This window comes from Schistocerca piceifrons, chromosome 4 (genome assembly GCF_021461385.2).
Source record: "Schistocerca piceifrons isolate TAMUIC-IGC-003096 chromosome 4, iqSchPice1.1, whole genome shotgun sequence".
In the NCBI taxonomy this organism is placed as follows: domain Eukaryota; kingdom Metazoa; phylum Arthropoda; class Insecta; order Orthoptera; family Acrididae; genus Schistocerca; species Schistocerca piceifrons.
This window is the reverse complement of record NC_060141.1, coordinates 319,938,661-319,960,923: the sequence shown is the minus strand read 5'-3', so window position 1 is coordinate 319,960,923 and position 22,263 is coordinate 319,938,661. Positions and strand designations below refer to the sequence as shown.

General features: G+C 35.8%; 1 protein-coding gene across 6 annotated transcripts in view; it reads left to right on the top strand.

The window, feature by feature from the left end:
- The window catches only part of LOC124795329 (protein NDRG3), a 547,589-nt gene that overhangs the window by 488,452 nt on the left and 36,874 nt on the right, over positions 1-22,263 (top strand). For all 6 annotated transcript variants that reach the window (XM_047259309.1, XM_047259311.1, XM_047259310.1 and 3 more), the window contains 3 exons: positions 833-979; positions 2,244-2,513; positions 7,876-7,960. In XM_047259309.1, the coding sequence (XP_047115265.1) occupies positions 833-979; positions 2,244-2,513; positions 7,876-7,960 (502 nt within the window). The remainder of the gene's footprint in view (positions 1-832; positions 980-2,243; positions 2,514-7,875; positions 7,961-22,263) is intronic.

The following is a 22,263-nucleotide window of genomic DNA, read 5'->3' as shown; positions in this document are numbered from 1 at the left end:
TTTTCCCTGATTCCAGTATGTCTCTCATTTATCTGGTTGTAGCATTACATGGCTGATTGCAATGAGACAATACTCATTTATATAAAAATGGCAATTTTTTAGTTTTGCCCCCCCCCCTTCCCCCCACATAAATTTCTGTGGATGCCCATGCCTGTAGATTCTCCTTCTTGATGGTATCTACAGAATATTACAAATGAATGAAGGAGTGAAACATTATTAATGGTATTTTTAGATTTTGGAAGTAAATAGGAGATAAAAGGAAACTTGGATAGTAAAGTAGAGATTGAATGAGTGTGCAGCAAATTTAGTGCAACAGATAAAAATAGTAAACTATGACATTTATTGTGAAACACTTAGTATTCTACTTGTCATTTCACCCAAACACCAGTTATGTGACACTAAAAAGATAATTACTATTAAAAACAGTCTTGATCACGATTTATTTTATAAGGTGACCGGTTTCGACCACTACTGTGGTCATCTTCAGACCATTGAGTTGAAACCCCTTTCTGATTCTCCAACAGAAAGGGGTTTCAACTCAATGGTCTGAAGATGACCACAGTAGTGGTCGAAACCGGTCACCTTATAAAATAAATCGTGATCAAGACTGTTTTTAATAGTAATTATTTACAAGACATTGATCACTGCTGTTCCCATAATGCATTCAAAAGTAACTAAAAAGATAATCTGAGTGCCTTGTATAGCCTTTTCTTTTAACCAAGTATACATTCGAACATATAAGTGTCTGTGTTCACATATCCATCAACCTTCCCACTTCCTACATTCACTATTGTTATTGGACCTTTATGTTCATACTTTCTCATTTTTACAGGTGGAAGCACTTTGTTTGGTTAATTGTGTATCAACACAAGCAGGCTGGATTGAATGGGGGTATCAAAAACTGAATGCTCGTCATCTTCGCTCAAAAGGAATGACACAGGGTGTACTTGATTACCTTATGTGGCATCACTTTGGAAGAGTAAGTTCATCATTCTAAAGGATAGTGTTGCATTTATTATAAATCAAAATAAAGGAGCTGCAACCAAGAAAAAGAGTAATCTGTTCATCCAAAAGACAAATCATTTGTTATAATTACAGATTGGTATGAATTCAAAGTAATATAAACTGACAGTCTCGATGATGTTAGTGTAGTGCTTTCATTTACAAATGTGTTGCAAAGGTGGAAGTTGGTAACCAACAGTTACTCTTCCATTTACTTTTTGTAAATCAGGCTGCACTGCAGTACAGATTCTATGTACACTGAATAAAATGATCACTGACAGTTAACAAAACACCAGTGGCATTATTCCTTTCTCAGGTAGTGATTATATTAATGCAACAATGACTGTTAGTGGAAGTAGGCAGTACATTACAAAAAGATACAAATAATAATGTTGAGATGCTTCAGAAATATAATGGTATAATTATGCCAACTTAGATTGCATATAATTATGTGAATCAGATTGAATATTTGCTGTTACTTCATACAACCAGTGTACCAACAAAGAATTTTATAATGTGAGAAATGAATATGTGTAAAGTATTCTTTAATAACTCAGGGAAGCTGTACAAAAATATATCTGTTGTCTCATATAGTTCTCCCAGTTTTTAATTATTAATTACCAAATACATTAACAATGCTTAGAAAATTTTGTAAGTTATATAGACTCGTCAATTTTAAACATGTAAAACTAGAGTTACTGTTGAGTTATTATTAGTTGATTGCTAAGTATTCAAACTATCAAGTTGCTTATGCTATAACTTCCAAGTGCTTTACAAATAAGGTTCACCATGAGTCTGTATTTTTGCCACTATTCTTATCACACTGGACCATCTAAAGCTCAATTGTCAAATTTATGTACCTCATATCCCAAATTAAGTTCTAGGCTACATTAATTTCTCAAAAGAAAATTTAATCCAGCCTTTTGGATTGCTGTGTTTGTTACGTTAGTGAAACAAGAAGAAATAATTGCTTTCATTGCTTTAAAAATTCAGAGTGGGAATAAAAGTGTTAAGTATAATGACAGGAATATAACACACAGGACTTCCAGACATTATATAAATACAATACCATAATTTAATGGAAAACCCTCTATGTACACACCAAGGGAGGGGGAGAAAAAGATAGACAGAGAGAGAGCTATAGATTAGTTGTTAGTTTAATGACTATAATAGAATATGTGTAACGTTCTTACCTTTGTGCGGTGTAGTAGCAAAAAAAGTGATTAATTTTAAAATTTCAGGGCACAGAAGAACGTAATCATGACTTGACGCAAGTATATCGTAGTTACTTTGAACATCGTGTCAACCCTGTGAACTTGGCATTGTTCATTGATAGCTACATTCGCCGCACAGACCTCAACATTGTACGTGAACTTGACCCAGCTCGCAAGAAGGAGACGCGCACACTGTCAATGCCTGTCATGAACATCACAGGTGCTCTTTCACCCCATGTGGAAGACACCGTCACACTTAATGGAAGACTGGATCCAACTAACTCCTCTTGGATGAAGGTAATCACTCTGTACCATCACATATTTTGTGGAAGACATTAACATTGGTAGTTAATAGTTTGATGCTAAAGTATAGCCTACAATATAACGATAGAGAGATACTCTTTAATGCTTTATCCATTAATTTAATTTCGCATACAATACACATACATCAGTAGCCTGAAATAAATTGCTGGGAATATAAATGTCACACTGCTTGTGTACACACACAAAGAGAGAAAATGTCATCTCAGAAAAGTCCTGTTACTATATTCTAGACAGACAAGTTTATAAGCATTCCCTGCATAAAACTCCCATTCATCTTTAATTCTAATTCTTATGTCCTATCCCACCACTGTCCTGCCCCTCTCATCTTACCAGCATTAAAATTTCTGGGATCAATTAAAGTCAAACAACGCTTTTATTTTTCATGTAATTGAGTGTGCCTAGAAGTGAACTCTCTCATACCTGGTGATACCTTCTTCATATCAGATTTTCAGTTTTCAAGTCTCAGAATGACTTAAATCATAACTCACCCTGTCCAGGGTTAAAGAGAAAAATAATTTATCAAATAGGCCTATTGACCTAGTCAACATGAGACTCAGTGATCATCACTGCGCTTTCATTAAAACTGCTACAGTCTAGGTTGCTTAACCTCACTTTGCTCACACTCAGCATGCCAGAAATCTGCACACATATTCTGATACAAATTATCTTATTGCAAGGTATACCTATACACAAGATACAGTTCACTAATAGACATTCTATAATTGGGAAGTCACTGTAGTGTTGTCTGCCTGATTACAACAATAATCACAATTATTGTGCTAATAAGGATGGTGTTCCCAAAGCTAACTTACATGACTCATTTTATTACTGTAATAATAATTTACAATTTCCAGATAATAATTTTACAACACTGGTAGTCAGAAATTTTTATCATAATTTATTTTATATGAGGCACTGAGAACCATAAGGGTCCAAAGCACAGACGCAAGTTTTGAGAAAAAATAGATTTTTCTGAAAATCAAACTTGTAGACAAACTGCCGGTCTCAAGGTCTGACTTGTTTTTTAATCATGTCCCAACATTCTATATTTCCCAAGAGAAAATAGTGTACCCACTTTTTGTTATGAAATATTAATTAACATTTAGTATTATGTGTATTATTAATGTTAATCACAAAATTTCTGTTTATAAACTAGTGATAATAGTGTTTTGACAGCTGTGAAGTGTGTAATTAATGTGAAACTAAAATTACAATATAAGAACAGATATTAAATGCACTGTACACACAATTACGATCTATTCTAACACTTCATGGGCCTCATTATCACCAATTTCATTAAGTATGTTTTGTGCATGAAGTTTAGATAAAACTGCCAAAATACCTCCAATTACAAAGTACTACTTCATGCATGTTGTAGACACTAAATTATGTTGGAAACCTTAGATAACAAATGAGTAGCACAGAGCAACAAAATTATTCTTTGTGCTTTGGGCCCATATCAAAGTGAATATCAGAGAAATCGGTGAGACACCTTTTCATTTGTGTGTACAATGTGGGCCTACAGCATAGGCAAAACTGGCTTGCCATAAGATTAACAGATGCTACATTCTCAAATTTGACGATGGTGTGCTTTACGCCCTTGTGATTCTCAGCACCTCATGTAATATTCTGTCTTGCTGTAACTAATGCTTTTTTATGATTGGACTTAGAATAATAGGTTAGTGAGCAGAGGAATGCTGATTTCTTCTCCATGCTTCTACAATGAAGCCAGTTCTTTGTGTGTAATTATCCAGCTAATAATAAAACATTCTGTGTTACTTTGAACTTATTTGATTACATCATACTTACATGCAAATTGAAATTTTTACTATCAAATGTAGTTGTTAAAAGTTCTCATTCCTGTCATCACCATCTACATCTTTACTTTTTGGGAGTAAAATAGCATGACTATTTATTCATCATTTCCAGTTGTCCAAGAAAATTTATGTAATTAATTTAACTGATTACAGCACAGTAAGTTTGCTTTATATCTATACACTCAAATTTTTTCATTGTTGAGAAACACTTTTGAAACACACTTAAGTGCTTTGTAGTTATATATGCTCCTGAATGTATGTAGTCTTTCATTGTTTGGCTGCTTATCTTCTAACGAGCAGAGCATTCCACCACACTTTTCTTCATAGATTTGTTATAACTGGATTATTATTTGAACATGCCTTTGACTATGCTCATGGACTTCATTAAGATTAAACTTATCATTTCAAGATTTTATATTTATTAGTAGAATAATGTAATGCAATTTGCTTTATGATAATTATAAATTTTACTACCATTTTGGAAATGCTTATTTAAAATCACCACACTTCATCCTATTTCTGCTACAGAACTTCATATACTTGCAATATTAATGGGGATGCAACAGAAAATTATTTTTATCTGACTGCCACAAGTCTGAGCCCATAAGTTGAATTAATAGTTAAATTTGGTTTTGTAACTGTATTTGATATGAGTTCTACACACTTGAGCAGTGATGTGTCGGCAGCTGGGCCAACACCTTGTAGAGAGAGATGGCTGAAAATGCACGCTAGACTAACGCAGACGGGCGTGAAATACTGGAACAGGCTACGTAATTAATGCTATGAAGAAAAGTACGTAGCTGGATTAATACTTATCTTTAATCAATCATTGTGGTACATCGCTCTTGACGATACACAGGAGACTTTAATTACAATCACTGTAAGGCTAATGGCGCTTGCTAGTTCGTAGCCATTAACTTAGCTGAAGGCTATTCTGTCTCTCGGCTAATGAGAGAGAAAGGCTTCGTACATCTAGTCGCTAAGTCGCTAGCTAGGTCGTCCGTACAACTGGGGCGAGTGCTTGTTCGTATCACGAGACCTGCCTTCTGGTGGCGCTAGGTCTGCGATCACACAGTGGCGACACGCGGGTCCGACATGTACTAAATGGACCGCGGCCGATTTAAACTACCACCTAGCAAGTGTGGTGTCTGGCGGTGACACCACAAGCAGTATTGTAGGATGAACAGCATGATTGTTTTGTAAGCAATCTCTTTTGTAGGCTACTGCTTTTCTCCCAACATCTTACTAGTGAACCAAAGTTTGCCACATGCTTTACCCATGATTGAGCCTATATGATCATTACTATTTCATATTCCCACAAACTGTTCACCCAGATATTTGTACAAGTTGACTGATTACAGGAGTCGCTCATTTATGTTGTAGTCATGCTACATTTTTTTTTTTTTTTTTTTTTTTTTTTTTTTTTTTTTTTTTTGTGAAGTGTCACAGTTTGATTTATCTGAACACTTAAAACAAGTTGGGAATCTTTGTATCACTTCCATATGTTTCCAAGATCTGACTGGACATGTATGCAGCTTTTTTCAGGTAGTACATTATTATAGCTAACTGCATCATCTCAAAAATTCTTAAATTGTTGTTAATATTTCCTGTCAGACCATTAATGTATAATATGAACAGCAAGGGTTCCAACACATTTCCCTGGGTATGCCTGAAATTACTCCTGCATCTTATGTGACTATCAATCCAAGATAACTTACTGCATCCTCTCTAGCAAGAAATCTGAAAATCAATTGCAAATTTCGTTTGATACCTTTTACAGTTTTCATTTTGTCAATAAGTGCTGACATGTAACTATGTCAAGCGTCAAATGTTTTTTGGAAGTCAACGAATACTGAATGCAACTGATTACCTTCATTCTTGGCTTTTAGAATGTTGTGTGAGGAAAGCACGAGTTTGGTTTGAAATGACTGACATTTTCAGAGTCTGTGCTAGTTAGCATGGAAGAGGAACCCCATTGATTAACTCTACATAGTGCTTTGTTGCAGCATTGCTGAAGAGTAATTACCATCATTACCATGTTACAGCTGCCTCCAAATCTGAAAAGTCTCTTATATTTTGTATGTACTTGCCATATTTCGTAGCTAACTTTTAGAAAAGATGTAAATGTGAATGGCATCCTAATTTCACTTATTTATTCATTGCTAGTTATCCTTTACAGTCAGGTGTCACACAAGCTTGAATCTGACAATATAGTGCAACTTTCTTTCTCATGATGCTTTGTAAAATGAACTGTCATGAACATGGGGTTGTCCTTCACATTGGGGGGAGGGGAATTAGATGGAAGAGTGAATCAATGAATGAATTGAATTTGGTGGCCAATGATTCTGAAGTGTTAATATTTCTGCAACTAATGAATTTCATTTCCACCATTATTCTTATTTGCCTTTTTTATTTATATGTGGAGTCATGAATGATGATGGTTGAGATAAGCCTTGTTATGTGCATCTACATTGTGCATTCTTTAACAGCCATTGAGCATTCAGTAGGGTTCAGAGTGTTCTGCTGTGAATGTTGCAGCCAATATGAGCATTAAATGGGATTGTAGCAAATTATTTAGTAAATTTTTGTTACATTTGTTGTGAGTTGTCACTGATGTTAGTGGTAAGCGACAAATTTTATGTAAGCAAATGAAAGACATAATGTGCAGAATGCAAGCCTCCTTAAAAAGTGCAAAGCACGTGTAACACCTACCACATCTGTTACTTGGAACCAGCAACACTACAATCCCCATCAGTGTCTCGATCTGGGTGAACTGCCATCATTCATGAGTTGGACAGTGGTAATGCTAAAGATCAATTTTTTTACCCCTGAGTTGATCTCTTGCTTTGCATGTGTTCGACTTTTTCAAAGTAATAAACCAAAGGATTTTAGAGAATTATCAGGCTAATAAATTATTTTATAAACATCAGACAATTTTTGTTAAAGACTATTTTTATATGAAACAAATCAGAAAAAAGATAGAAAGATCTATTTGTCAGACAGCTCTAGGCATACAAACAAACAAAAATATAGTAGTAAGGCTTGTGTTTTGAATCAGCTGTTGCTTGCCTGGCAGAAGATGGGACTGGAATGGAAGCTTAAGTCCTTGTTCCACTAACCTGAGTCAGTTCTGTGTTTAATTGCTGAAGAGTAGAATTTCATCTAGCATTGAACCTCCACTTTTCCAGCTTGTTTGTGGTTAAAAAATTGGACATTTTCTATCAATTTTTTGTTTCTGTGTTAGTTTACTACAATTTTTCAAGCATAACTTTTCTGAGCTTATTTGGCTGTAATTTAATTTTTGTGATGCTTATTTTTGAAGATGAATTGGCAAATAAATTCATTGCACTCTTCAGTCACTGTTATGTGATCTAAATTTAGCATACTAAGAGTCAGTAGAATGACGTATTTAGATATCATGTGTAGTCTTCTGCTACCACAGAAGTGAGAAACTTTGACTAACCTTCAAATATGTACTTCAGTGACAACATTACATTTGTTCTCTTCTATGTTGACAGATACAAGACTGTGGAATGGTGTTAGAAGAACAACCGGGGAAGGTCAGTGAAGCATTCCGTCTGTTCCTTCAGGGGCAGGGATATGGTAAGTGATGGGAGCAAATTTCACACCCATTAACCTTCAGCTAGTCAAAATACCTTTATGGACTACCTTTATTTTTTAAATGTAAACTTTGTGAATCCACAGAATCCAGATCTTTGTTTGTTCCTTAGTTCTTTCTGCCTGTCAGCTGAAGTTTACACGCAGTTTGTATGTGAACAGTGTGTATATCAGCCTGAGATCTTGTATACCAGAAGAATTTATTATCATGGCAGTCATTTGGTGTGACAGTCAAATAACAATATTCTGTTATGAGAAATTATAAAAGTATCTGTGTCCTCAGAATACTTGAAATTGCAGTCAAAGAAAATAATAATACTGAGAGCTATAAATTTGGAACTTAACTGCAACAGAGAGGGTGAAAGTGGAATATTATTGTTTTATGTAGTGAGACTAAAAAAAGTAATGTCATACAATTATAACAAGACCCTAAATCATAGTTCAGCTTCTAATCTGTTTATACAAAATAAACTGAATGCTAGTACTCCAGAGGCAAAAAATATTTAAATTAAAGCACTTACCAACAAACTGTCAGGAACTCACTAATAGTGAAGAAGACATTATTCTCAGTCACACACCACAAACAAGTTTCAGATGGAAAAATCAAACTGACAAATATAGTATAGAGATGAACATGTACTATTAGAAATTTAATTAATTTACAATTTTCTGTCTGCATTTACCAGCTGCAGCATTTAACAGCCAGTAATTATCGAAATGATTAACACAAAGTAGAGAAACATGTTTGAAATATGTTATTTCCCACATTAAAATGAAAATGTACGCATTATACATATATCATCACTGAGACAACCCTTATTTAAAGTTAACTTACACTGATATTGATTTTAAATTTAGAAACATTATTATTAATTTTTTTTAAAATTCAACCTGTTTCATCCCCTGTTATGAACCAGCTTCCTGAAGTATACTGAACTGCTCCCTTCACATGGTAGTCATTTCTTTAACAATGATATATTCATTTAAATTTCTGCTTTGCTAAGATCAGAAACGTCAGTAACAATATTTGCATTTGCATACCTCAGTCTTTTTTCTCTTAAAATTTAACTTCAAAAAATCATGAAAAGTTGTCACATGTCAGTCCTTTTTACAGTAAGGCTCTTTCTCTTGAGACAGGCAAATAGCAAACCTTTTGATCACATTTCTGGAAATTCTATCGTGATAATTTTCTTCTGTTTCTCTTTGTGAATATTCATATTATGTTATTCTCTATGTTTGCCTGAGTTGCTACTGTTTCTTGCTGGATATGTGTTACAGCTTGACAGTTGCCTCTTTCACAATAAGAATAACAAATAGGCTATGTCATTTTTTGCCATATGTTTTGGTCTTATTCCTCATTTAGTAGTCTCAGTGTCTGCAGTTGCAGGAACATTGCAGTTTCTCTTCCTTTTGCCTTATCATTTAATTTCTTTCTTTACATAGTTACTTTAAGGAAGCAGAAGTCTTTTCTCTAGATTCAGGTATTGAATAGTACTGTATGTTGTAATTGTGTCTTCCACTTTTCCCTCCTCCTTTCCTCATGCCTTCTTACTGGCGTTGATACACCTTGTATACCTTTCAGAGGAGCTATGACCATATCTGTTCATGTTACAATTAAACTTGTTTATTGAGTTGCTTCAGTGCTGTTGAAAATTTAAAATGTTTATTCTGATCCTATATTATGTAATGATAGTGTGTTTGAAACTGGGAAGTTCCTTGTGTACTGGTTACACTTAATTCTTCAGATCAGTTTACATAAAATGTAAATTTTGGAATGAGTAACTGTTTTTATATTTATGTAATAATTAAAACAGTTATACACCTTGTGTAATATTTAAGAATGCACTGATTTTTGCATTTAACACTACAGTGGAGCCAACATTATATAGAATATTCTAAATATGTAAGTAACTGATACTTTATTATTTAGTAATTTCTATTTTGTTTAAGTGCAAGTACTTTGTAGCATGCAAAACTGATATGTATTGTATAAAGGATATGTTTGTAATGGTAAGCTGCTTTCAATAAAATATTAATAAATCTTAATCTTCTAATTCACAGCATTACTGTTACTTGTGCTCTGTTTAGTTAGGTTCCATAATGCTGGTTTTACAATGGAAGCGAATCACTTATTTCTTGAGCATGAGAGAAGGTCCTCAGTATCTTCTAAAATGGTATTATCTCTCTCTTGCCTTCTGAATCTGTGTTGTTCTTTGTGAATGAGAAATAATAAGGATATTCATGTTAACTTCTTAAAATAAATTCCAGACTACCCATACAAATGAATATAGTATACAATGTATAATTATTTCTATTACAATCTTTTCTTGAAGGTTCTTTTTTAATAGTAATAAAAAGAGTGTTGATGTGTAGAAACATAACAAGTGTGGTTTATGCTACATTAATGAATGATACTACATTAATGAATGAAATGTAGACCATAGATGTTGCTCTGAATTGCTACATTCTGAAATGCTTCATGAGAAAGTAAATATGCAGCCTATGAAAATAAATCGCTGAAAAGAAAGGTGAAAGAATATTATCAGTGGGTTACAGCAATTATCAGTATGCAGAAGGAATAAAAAATTCCTAGGAGTATTGAAGGCATTGTTTTGAAAATGCATTTTGTGCAATAAACTCCCTTCTTGGGTCCTTATATGGGTTTCAATGCAACATTTGCACCATTATCAGTTTCTGTTATGTTTTCCCTTCAAGGGTCCGTATATGGGTTTCAATGTGCCATTTGCACCACTATCAATTTCTGTTATATTTTCTGGGTATTTTGAGGCAAGAGATCCATGCTCTCTGATGGTTCATTATAGAGTAACTGCATTTCATTTGATTTCTTACCTTAATTATTATGTCTGTATTGCAATAAAAATATTTGCACAATGCGTCAAAGCGTCAAAGGTCAGTAGTATGCACTCTGTCTCTTGTTTAGAAAAAGACTTGTTTCATTCATTCACAGTACTTCCTGTTGACAACAGCTATGACCACTTTACTTGTCACCTTTAGGCTTACATTCAGTACCTCTGAGTATGCAGGGTTAGTTGATACACAGCAATGTGGGTAGGTCTGCTGCTCAAGACACAGCTTATATACACCTTGTGTATGGCTTCACTGAATGCAACTGAAGATCAGTGCAACAAAGTTATACTGAGCTGATCACAAAGAAATGGCAATGACATCTTAGTGATTTTACATCTGTACCTAGGCGCCTTTAAGAAAATAGACACTTTTGTATTGCTTTCTCACTGTTACAATGGCATTTTCGAAGAAAAATTGTAACTGGAATAATAAACCAAATGAATCATCATTGCACTATTACTCTGTATTGAGCCACCAAAATGCTCAGGAAAGATTCCTGAACAAACTTCAAAATTTTATCAGTAGTGTTAGGGTTTATCCTGTAACACATCAGTAAATTGCTCGTATACACATAATTAAGTGAATTCCTCTACAGAGCATGAATAACACCTTTTGTTCACAGTGTTATCTGCATACAATTGAATTTTTTCTACAAAGCTACAAGTCCTGGTTCATATTATTTGTAAAGTTCCACTGTTTTTAATTCCAGTCTTGCTCACTAGAACATCAGGAATGTATATATTGTCTGATTTATGCAATTTCTGTTTGAAGTGCAGCGATTTAGTGTTGATGTGACTGTGGTAGCACTTCATAATTTGATGAGCACTGTGATGAAGCAAATATTTATATTGATTAAAATGTGGGAAGCACTCTTCTTTTAGCCCAGTATTTGCTTTGTAATGGCACACTGAAGCACAGTTATTGTCGGGCACATTCGAATATGTGTTTGTTCATCTTACTTTCATCTCAAAGCAGGGGCATTACAGAGATGAATGATTAATCACACATATTAAGATACATCAAATTTAATATAGACTAGTGTATAGTGTGATGTATTAAGCCCAATACTTCTAAAGTTATAGTGGCAGGAATATGTGATATGTGATAAAGAAAACTGTAAGAGAGATTATTGAAGACTGAGGAAGATCACCTCAAAAAACTTTCATTGATTGAGATTTGCAAGACAGTTTTTCACAAACCATTTAAATAAACATTGAGGAAGCAAACAATTAGGTCACTGCTGCAATGTATTCATGTAAACATCCAACTGATGAAGCCAGTGCTATTGTGAATAACATACTGTAACTTGAGCAGTTTACCAATAGTAGCAAACTACTGTTGTTTGGGAGAGGGGGAACAGGACAGAAGGTTGACATTAAATCTGATAGTCATATTAGTGCACATAAAGAAGGTCTTTATAAGGCAAATTTATGGACAAATGATCAACTGAAAATCTGCTGTTTCCCAATAAAAATGCAACTTTATGGAGAAGAATACAGTGTATTCATTCAGATGGATTTGGATTGAAGAACACTGAGATCACTTTCAGTGTCGTCCATATCCAACTCAATTACCCAGTTCAAAAGTTGTTTATCTGTGCTAGTCTTGTTTCAAAACTGAAAGTATTATCCTTACTTTTGGAAAGAATTTGATTCTCTGGTTCATGAAACAATGCTTATGAGTTTTGTGACACATCTTTCATGAAACTTCATTTGTCCTGTTTATTATTCTTCTCATCTCCCTTAACTGGGTTACTGATCTATGCTTACAGCAGGTCATGGCCAGTAATTGTGCTGCTTGTCACCTCTTCCCGCATCTGACTAAGCAATCAGTTGAACATCAGTGTGCATGTTATCATATGAGAGATGCAATCAGAATGAATTTTCATTTCACAGCCGAGTGTGCACTGATCTGAAAATTCCTGGCATATTAATGCTGTGTTCTGGATAGGGACTCAAACCTGGGAGGTTTGCCTTTTGTAATCAAGTACTCTACTGATTGATCCATCCTGTGTGACTTATGACCTGCTCACACCTGTTTACTTGTGTCAGTACTCCTCTCTTACCTTCCAAACTTCTCAGATGTTCTGCATCTACAGTAGAGCTTGAAAACTTGTAATATTTATGTTGTGACACAGAATGTAATTTTGCTGATAATTGGACAAGTTGCTCCTGTAACAGTTACAATAAGATCTGAAGATGGTTCTTGTTGAATTAAAATCAACCATTTTAAAAATGAAAGCAATGTAGAGGGCAATAAAATCTGTTATATAAAAGTGATGACAGATTTTCTCTGAAGACTAAAACGTCAATTTTTGCGAAGTTTGTATTTTATATCCTTTCTAGTTTCAGATACCTTCAGTTATTTTGCTGCCCACATATCAAAACTCATCTACTATTTCCTAATCTAATTCCATCAGTATCACCTGATTTAATTTGAACACATTCTATTACCCGTCTTTTACTTGTGTTGATGTTCATCAAATGACCTCTTTCTGAGACACTACCCACCTGTTCAACTGTTGTACTGTGTCCTTAGCCATCTGTGACAGAATTACAATGTCACCTGCAAATCTCAAATGTTTTAATTTCTTCTCCTTGAACTTGAATTCCCTTTCCAGATTTCTCCTTGGTTTCTTCATAGCTTGCTCAATGTGAAGAATGAATAACATTGGAGATAGGTTACCTCTCATTCAAATGATGATGAATGTGAACCAGCATGTTTATTGTGACATTGCAAGTCAAACCTACTTATGATGCTATTTTTGAGATCCAAGACTGAAAAATACAGTAAAAGAGTTTAATTTACAAGTTGGTCATTGTGTTCACCTTAGGCAGTATGCCTAGCCGACTGATACACAATACATTCAATTTGGGATGTATGACACTTTCCATGTAATTGAGTGAGGTGGTGCAGATTTTAGGGCATAAAAGTCATGTTTAGGAGAACGGGGGTTCAAATCTCTAGGGTTTCCTGCATTTTCCAGAAATCACTTCATCGGAACAAGTGAGAATTAAAATAAATAAATAACAAAAAAAATTTAAAAAAAGAAAAGTCAGCTATTTCCTGTAACTTTTTTGTTGAATCTAAGCTGTGTGTCTAACAAGTGTGTTAATATATATTTCTTACATTTTTCTTCCACTCTGTATGTCATGTGTACTCATATAACAATATTCCTTTTCTAGTCATTCACAACATTGAATGTGAATTACCTTTGTGGCTTTTGTGTCAAATTCATGGCTTTTGTAAGTCATGTTCTGATGCAGATCCACTCTAACTAAAATTTGAGTTCTGTCATTTTCGTGCATTCTACAATCTGTTTGACTGAATTAAGGTCCCTATCATCTAATTGGAGCTTGATGACTTCTTATAGAAGCTCTCATTTCAACAAAACAGGAAAACCTATGTACTCGGTTCACAATTTAGTTAGTTTTATTCCTCTTATACCTCTCCCCTCATATCCTCTCATACAGTCTTAAGTGTAATGTTGGTGGCACTTTTGCATTTGAATAGAACAAGAGACTAACCAATTCCCAACCTGACTGTTGCATGAAAAAGGTTTACTGCTGTGTTCCAACTTTTCTCAGTCTTTCATAAAAGATTAAAAGCAACATACATAAACAATAACTTGAGTAGTATCTTAGTAACAGAGCATATGTTGACAGACAATATAAATCATTCATATATGTTAATAAAGAAATGTTTTCCATGGGAATTACATTGCTTCTGTCAGGTATAGTGTTATGCCTATTGCAGAATACTGATATTGCGTAACATATATACTATCTCATCTGAAGTATCCAGACACCCCTATCTAATGTAAAATTCACTGCTACATGTCATGAAATGTGAACCTGCCAGTATAAAAGGAGATGGGAAGTACTGTGTCATCAGTAGAGAAGCTGTAACAACAGGAGAGCTTAGTGACTTCGAATGTGGAGCAGTCATTGGATGTGACTAGAGAAACAAATCCATGAGGGACACTTCAGCCTTTCTAAAACTACCCAAGTCAACTCTGTTGGTGATGTAATTATGAAATAGAAATGTGAAGGAATAACCGCATCTAAACGTGGTAGACCTTGTGTACTGATGGACAGGGACAGTTGAGCATTATGGAGGGTGGTTGTAAAAAGAAATCAGCAGAAGGAATCAATTGTGAGTTGCAAAGCACTACCGGCAGGTGAGCTAGCACTATGACTCTGCATAGTAAGGAGAAAGAATGAATTTACAATGGTCGAACAGCTCCTCATAAGTCACTAGTCACTGCTAAGCAATGCTTCAAGTGGTGTAAAGAGTGATACCACTGGACAGTGAGTGACTGATAACAAGTGATTAGGAGTGATGACTCATCCTGTATCCTATGACAGTCTGATGGAAAGGTTCAGGTCTGGAGAATTCATGGAGAATGTTATGTGCCATTGTGTATAGTGCCAACTGTGAAGTTCAGAGGAGGTGGTGTTACAGTATGGTGGTGGTTTTAGTGGCTTGGGTGTTGTCCTCTTATTGCACTTACAAACCACAATGCTAAATTCAGAAAGAAATGAACTCATTTTACAGCATTGTGTGCTGCATACAGTAGAGGAACAGCTTGGAGATGATGATTGTATAAGCATGACAATGCACCCTGTCATAATGCAGTATCTGTGAGGCAAATGATTTATGGCAATAACATTCCTGAGATGAACTGGCTTGTCCAGAGTCTTAACCTTTGTGATGAATTAGACTGTCAACTTTGCTCCAGATGTCAGCAGTCAACATCACTACTTTCTCTGGCTTTGGCTCTTGAGGAAGAATGGGCTGCCATTCCTCTGTAGACACTCAGACACCTCACTGAAAGTGTCCCTAACAGAATTCAACTGTCTTAAAAGCCAAAGGGTGGATAAATCCCACATTAATGTCCACTAATAGGTGTGTGCATACTTTGGAGGAGGAAGTGTAAAGTATTTTTCATTAATTGTCTAAGTGCATAAAACAATATTTTTTATGGTTTAGGATTATAAAACAGTGAGACCTTAAGTACAACTTTTAATAAAGAAGCAAGTGTTACGCGCAGACCTTTTCATATGTTGTCTTTCCAAATAGCATAATGCTAACGACATGTAAAAAACAGTGTACTGAAGCTTTTGGAAGTGCTATATTCTTCCATAGAAACAAGTGCAGATATTGTACAGAGTAAGTTATAAAGTCCATTGACCAATATATCCTTAATTCTACCCTGTGCATGGGCATAAATGGCTCAGAACCACTTTCACACCAATATATCTGTGACTGTGTGAGGACTTGGATGCAAGGAGACAAGGGATTGAAGGAATTTCCTGTGAAATAGAAACAAAGCAATAACCAAAATAAAGACACCATGTTTCAAAGTGTACATTTGTGAAATCAAAATCTGCTGTTGGGTAACCTTCAGTACCTCATTACTCCATACTTGCACCCTCTTTGGCATGGTGTTTGCAAGGTGGTTGAAATATACTGCTCAAACCTATATCACTGTTTGATGGCAGTCATTTTGAAATCAGCCTATGTATGCCAATGACACCTACAACAATGCACTGCATGTTCCAGCTGGTCCCCAGTGTGATCAGTTGGTTTCAAGTCAGCAGATAGCACAGGCCTTGCAATCCCAATGACTAAGACCTCCTGGAGAAAGGTGTTCATGAAGTGGATGGATTGTTCTTGAGCATTATTATTTTGAAAGATGAATCCATCTCCAAAATAATGTTTTTGTGGCTGGACAAGAAATTGTGGGATTCAGTTCTGATACCCCACAGGCGCAAACTACCATAGATCGTGACAAAAGAAGTTTGACATCTGTAGATGATAGCATGATGGCTGACTCACCTCCCTGATGATCCCTCAGTACTGCATGCCTGATATGGACATTGGTATCGGACTGACGCCACACTCTTCTATGACAAATCCTACAGTCACTGATGAAGAGAATCCAATGCTGTTAATCCATGTTGCCAATCTTTCCCACGCACCACAGTGATGGAAGATTTGTACTATTGTTCGTAAATGCCTGCAGACCAAATTATTCATGTGCAGAGGGTTGCATACATTCTGGGTCAACACCATCCTCACAGTTGCCTCCAAAAAGGCAATATGCAGTTTTTCTGCGTTCTCCTCAAAATGCCTGCAAGGTGTATTTTGTATATAGTGGTCATCAGCTGGTGTTGTTAACCAAGGGTCATCACTAATAGACAAAAGCTTTGTCACTTTGTGTCTCATGATAGCGGCTTCATGCCTGAATGATGTTGCTGCACTGAACACCAGTTTGGTGAGCAGCTTCCCCTACTGACAACTGTTCTTTCCAAAAATGACAATTTGATCATGGTATAAGCTTCAAATCACTTTTTGAGGTATTTTGACAGACAGAATTGTGTGCAAAAAATTCATTGTCCTCTCTACAATTGGACATAGTGTGCACTGCTGAACTGCATTGTGAATTTAGGTTTATTTATATCTGTGCTTCATAGGTGACTGTAGGTAGCAATTTCATGTGGACAGAAGAGAACTGAGAAAGAAGTTTCTGATGAAAAAAACCAAAACTATGCAAGCCATGAAGGCCATGTAAAATTTTGAGTTGCTTGTTTGCCTTTCAGAGGCGAGTACAGTGAAAAGAAAATACTAAGATTCAGGTCCTGGTCTGATACATGATTTTAATGTGGTATGAGGCTCTTATGCTTTTCAAACTCTCTTTTCTGTTTTGCTGTTATATAATCAAATTTTAATTTTGTTGCTTTAGTTTATATCTGATTATTTTGAATTTCAGTAATAGCCATTGTGATAGTAGTGTTGCATATGAAATAATTTATAACAGTTTTCTTTGTGTATTTCTTGATCAGTTCTCCATCCCTAAAGGTTCTACTTCATCTACATCTACATCAATACTCTGCAAATCACATTTAAGTGCTTGGCAGAGGTTTCGTCAAACCACCTTCACAATTCTCTGTTATTCCAATCTCGTACAGTGCATGGAAAGAACAAACCCCTATATCTTTCCGTACAAGCTCTGATTTCCCTTATTTTATTGTGGTGATCATTTCTCCCTATGTAGGTTGGTGTCAACAAAATATTTTCGCATTTGGAGGAGAAAGTTGGTGATCGGAATTTCATGAGAAGATTCCAATAAAATGCAGTCTTTAGTTAGCCTTCCCCACAACATTTTCTATGTGTTCCTTCCTTCATGCTGGGATAAATGAATACTAATGAATACTAATAAATCTCAAAAGTTCAGAAAATATTCTACTTTTTTTCAGAGCTTATTGGTCTCATTTTCTTGTAATATCAGTATATTGTTTCATTTAATGTTTTGCCATTTGGCAAACCTTTCTGTGTACATGATTAGCTACATGAAAATTTGAAATTTTTTGCGGGAACATTCATTCATTCACTGATCGTGTGCATGATACAGGTTTTGATACATATACAATGATAAAATTTTTTGTTAAAAATGAGGCATTATATTTATATTTTATATTTAGTTTTCAATGTTCGGTTTAGTAGACCACAATATTATAGTATTTGATGATGTGTTGCAATGAAAAATTCAATAAGCATTACAGAACTGGCATATGTAGTAGGGGAGCTATACTTGTTACAGTAAGATGTCTATACAATAATTTCATCATTTTATGATCTCCCCCCCACTCCCACCCCTCCTTTCCCTCATCCACTCCCTCCACAATTTGGGCAATCCCCATGCAGTGTTGCAGATTTTAGTTTCTCTAAATCTGTCAAGTACTGCCAGGATAGTTCCTTTGGAAAGGGCTTCATTGATTTCTTTCCATATATCTGTCGAATCAAAGTTTGTGCTGTGTCACTAATAACCTATTCATCTTAGTGACTTACAGGAAATGATATTCATAATATACGTCCACAAGTGCATTGAATGGTTGCTGATCATTTATGAGCACTTTTTGAAGTGGCATTGAACAGCAATGTGAAATAGTCATTTAGATGTGATATCAGTAGTGTGAAAATCTTAAGTTTTTTATAGTGTTTCAACACACCCAATTACTTCTCTGTTATACATACTGAAACAAATGGAAGAACAGCATGGGGAAAAATTAAAATCAACACCCTCCTGCAGCAGATTGATGGATGATGTATCAAAACATGTAACAGATGTCCGCCCCCGGTAGCTGAGTGGTCAGTGTGGCAGAATGTCAATCCAAAGGACCCAGGTTTGATTCCTGGCTGGGTTGGAGATTTTCTCCGCTCAGGGACTGGGTGTTGTGTTGTCCTGATCACCATCATTTCATCCTGATTGATGTGCAAGTCGCCAAAGTGGAGTCAAATCGAAAGACTTGCACCTGACTAACAGTCTACCCAATGGGATGCCCTAGTCACATGGCATTTCATTTCATGTAACAGATCATAAAATTGCACTAGTCCTTGAACTTTCACTCTGTTTCCAATCTAAGTACACACAATTCTACATGGACACAGACAGATACTGAAAAGACACTCACAGCTGCAGAAACTCTCAGAAAGTGTCAACACAGCTGCTGAAAGAGAGGGAGAGGGAGGGAGGGATGGAGGGGGGGGGAGAGAGAGAGAGAGAGAGAGAGAGAGAGAGAGAGAGAGAGAGAGAGAGAAAGGGGGGGGGGGAGAGCATGAGTATGGAGTGTGGGGGAGGTGGGGAGGGGAGGAAGATGGCTGTGACAGTGTATACTCAGGCTGGGAAAAAGAACAAGAGTTTAAATAGCTGGAGTCACTATCAAATAATTTGTGTGCATGTGTGTGTATGCACAATTCATAAACAGTAGCATTTGTTTTACTCCAGGGATTTTCACTATATACATACTGTCAGCCATTCATGGTAGTGTGTGGGACTAAGGTCATCAGTCCCTAAGCTTACACACTACTTAACCTAAGTTATCCTAAGGACAAACACACACACCCATGCCCGAGGGAGGACGCGAACCTCCGCCGGAACGAGTCGCACAGTCCGTGACTGCAGCACCTTAGACCGCTCGGCTAATCCCGCGTGGCTTCATGGTAGTAGTCATTCCTAAGTCTATAAGGGGAATCTAAAAAGGAGCTCTTAGGAATTCATAATGTGGTTTAGGGCAGACATGCGCGATGTTTGATGATCCATGGGACGGATTCAGGTACTCACCTAAGCTCGTGGGTTGCCTTATCATGTGATGCGACAGCTAGAACTATAGTATTCCATGATATTAATTTTCATGGAGTAACACATTGATATGAATGGCACCTCTTTCCTGACATATCATCCCAACAAATTATGCCTCAAAACATGTGTTTTTGAGAGTACATTTATTTTATATTCACCCTGGGTTCAGCTGTTTATATTTATTTATTTATTTATCATGAATATTGTTTCTTTCCCTATGACAAAATCAACAAACAGCTAGCGCAGAACTTTATGTGTGAACTGTCAACAGATAACTGGTTAATTCACAAAGTTGTGGCCTGTCCTGCCATTGTTTAAATTGGAACCTTTTGTCACCTACTAGCAATGTTTGCAATCTGTCAGTGTGTAGCATAGGCATAAGAAGTAAGCAGTAAATAATGTGTGTTTTGTCAGCAGTGATCCAGGGGCAAAAAATACTTCTTCCCACACCTCTTCACAGTAGTGAGCTGTTTCCCCCATTCTCCACATGCACGTGAGCTTGTTGTTCAAATCCAATGACAGTAAAATGGCATTGCACACATGCAGAGTAAGCAAAACTCTCACATGCTTGTGTCATTAGCTGAAAACCCAAGGCGAACTGAGAACCAGTGAAAATATCTGAAAATGCATCCCTGGTGAAGTACAGAACTAGCACCAGGCACGCTCTGCTAAATTTCTTCCTTGGTCTCTTAATGATCCTGTACAACAATACACTGTGTATATATTAAATATGCCTGTACACAGGAAGCTCACACTCCATGTAAGTAAAAATTGTTCATTGTTATTTTCATTTCACTTCAGCTTTTTATAGAATATTATTTGCTGAATATGGAGTGGGCACCAACTTTTGATTTTATTTGATAATCTATCATCATTTTTTAGGTGACATGGATACTAAATAACTGCAGTAATATTAAAAATTACATTACTGGGGATTCCAGTCTGAATAATTTTAAGCACTCAATCTCAACCTTTCACTTGCACAGTGATGATCGCATAATGTATAGAAAAGAAAAAGAAAAAGTAGAGGAACTTGATAAACTATTAGTAAGTCACAAAAAATTCCTGTCATTGTAAGATGAAATAAAACTGTTGAAATCTTGAGAAGAATGAGGGTTAGTCAGACAGACAAGTAATGAAAGTGGTAAAATAAGTATAGGCAAGTTTATGTTTAAAAAATTATAATCTGAGGTTGCAGCTCATTGACACTGCAGTTGATCACATTTGATGATTGGACAGTGAAAAAAGGAAAGAAAATTGTAAGTTTTATGTTCATGCAAGATACAAGTGAGCTCTTGCCACCCCCACCCTCCCTCCCCAATCAGAATCTGTAGTACAGAATTAAGAATTTTTATTCATTACAGAATTCTCAGGCACTTCTAGAGATGAGTGGATAACCATCAAATCTCTGGGATATAATAAGATTTTTTGTGTCATCTATAAAATTTAGTTCTTGTGGCATTACATGTCTCAAAAATGACGAATCATTTACATAAATTTAATTTCTATAGATGGCCATGGATACAACAGACTCTTCCAGCTAAAAGAAAGGGAAGATGACTTAGAAGAATTTCTGAATGTAGCCCTTCTTCTTCTCCTGCTGCTTATCTATCAATGGATGTTGGCAACAACATGTTGCATCTTTCTTTTCTGGTCTACACTTCGTAGTCCTGTCCACTGCTTTATATTGTCCAACCATGATGTTCTTCTTCACCCTTGTCTTCTTTCTCCTTCCATTTTTCCTTCTATTATTAACTGCAGAAAGCATATATTTGGTGTTCCATACTATATGTCTTAGGTATGCAGTTTTTCTTCTTTTAAGCACTGTCAACATTTCTCGCTGCTTGTTCATGCTTTCCAGTACTTCAGTGTTGGTTATTCTTGCAGTCCACGGTATTTTAAGCATCCTGTGATAAATCCACATTTCAAAGGCCTCTAATGTCTTCATTGTTGTCCTTCAGAGCCATGTAGGAGCACAGGCGAGATGTAGCATTTTACAAATCAGACTCTACGGTTTAGGTCTAGGTCTGTGCTTGTAAGAATATTCTTAAATTTTATTTTGAAGTCTGTTCGCCAGTCTTCACAAAGCTAGGTTCCAAGGTATTTGAACTTGTTGACTCTTTGTATAACAGACCCTCGAAATCATAGATTTGCATCTTTAAATGAGCCTGACTCTCATGTGACAATCATAAAATTAGTCTTTTTGATGTTAATGTTTAGACCTAGAATACTGCTGTAATTTGCTACTATGATGATGACTTGTTGAAGGTCATCT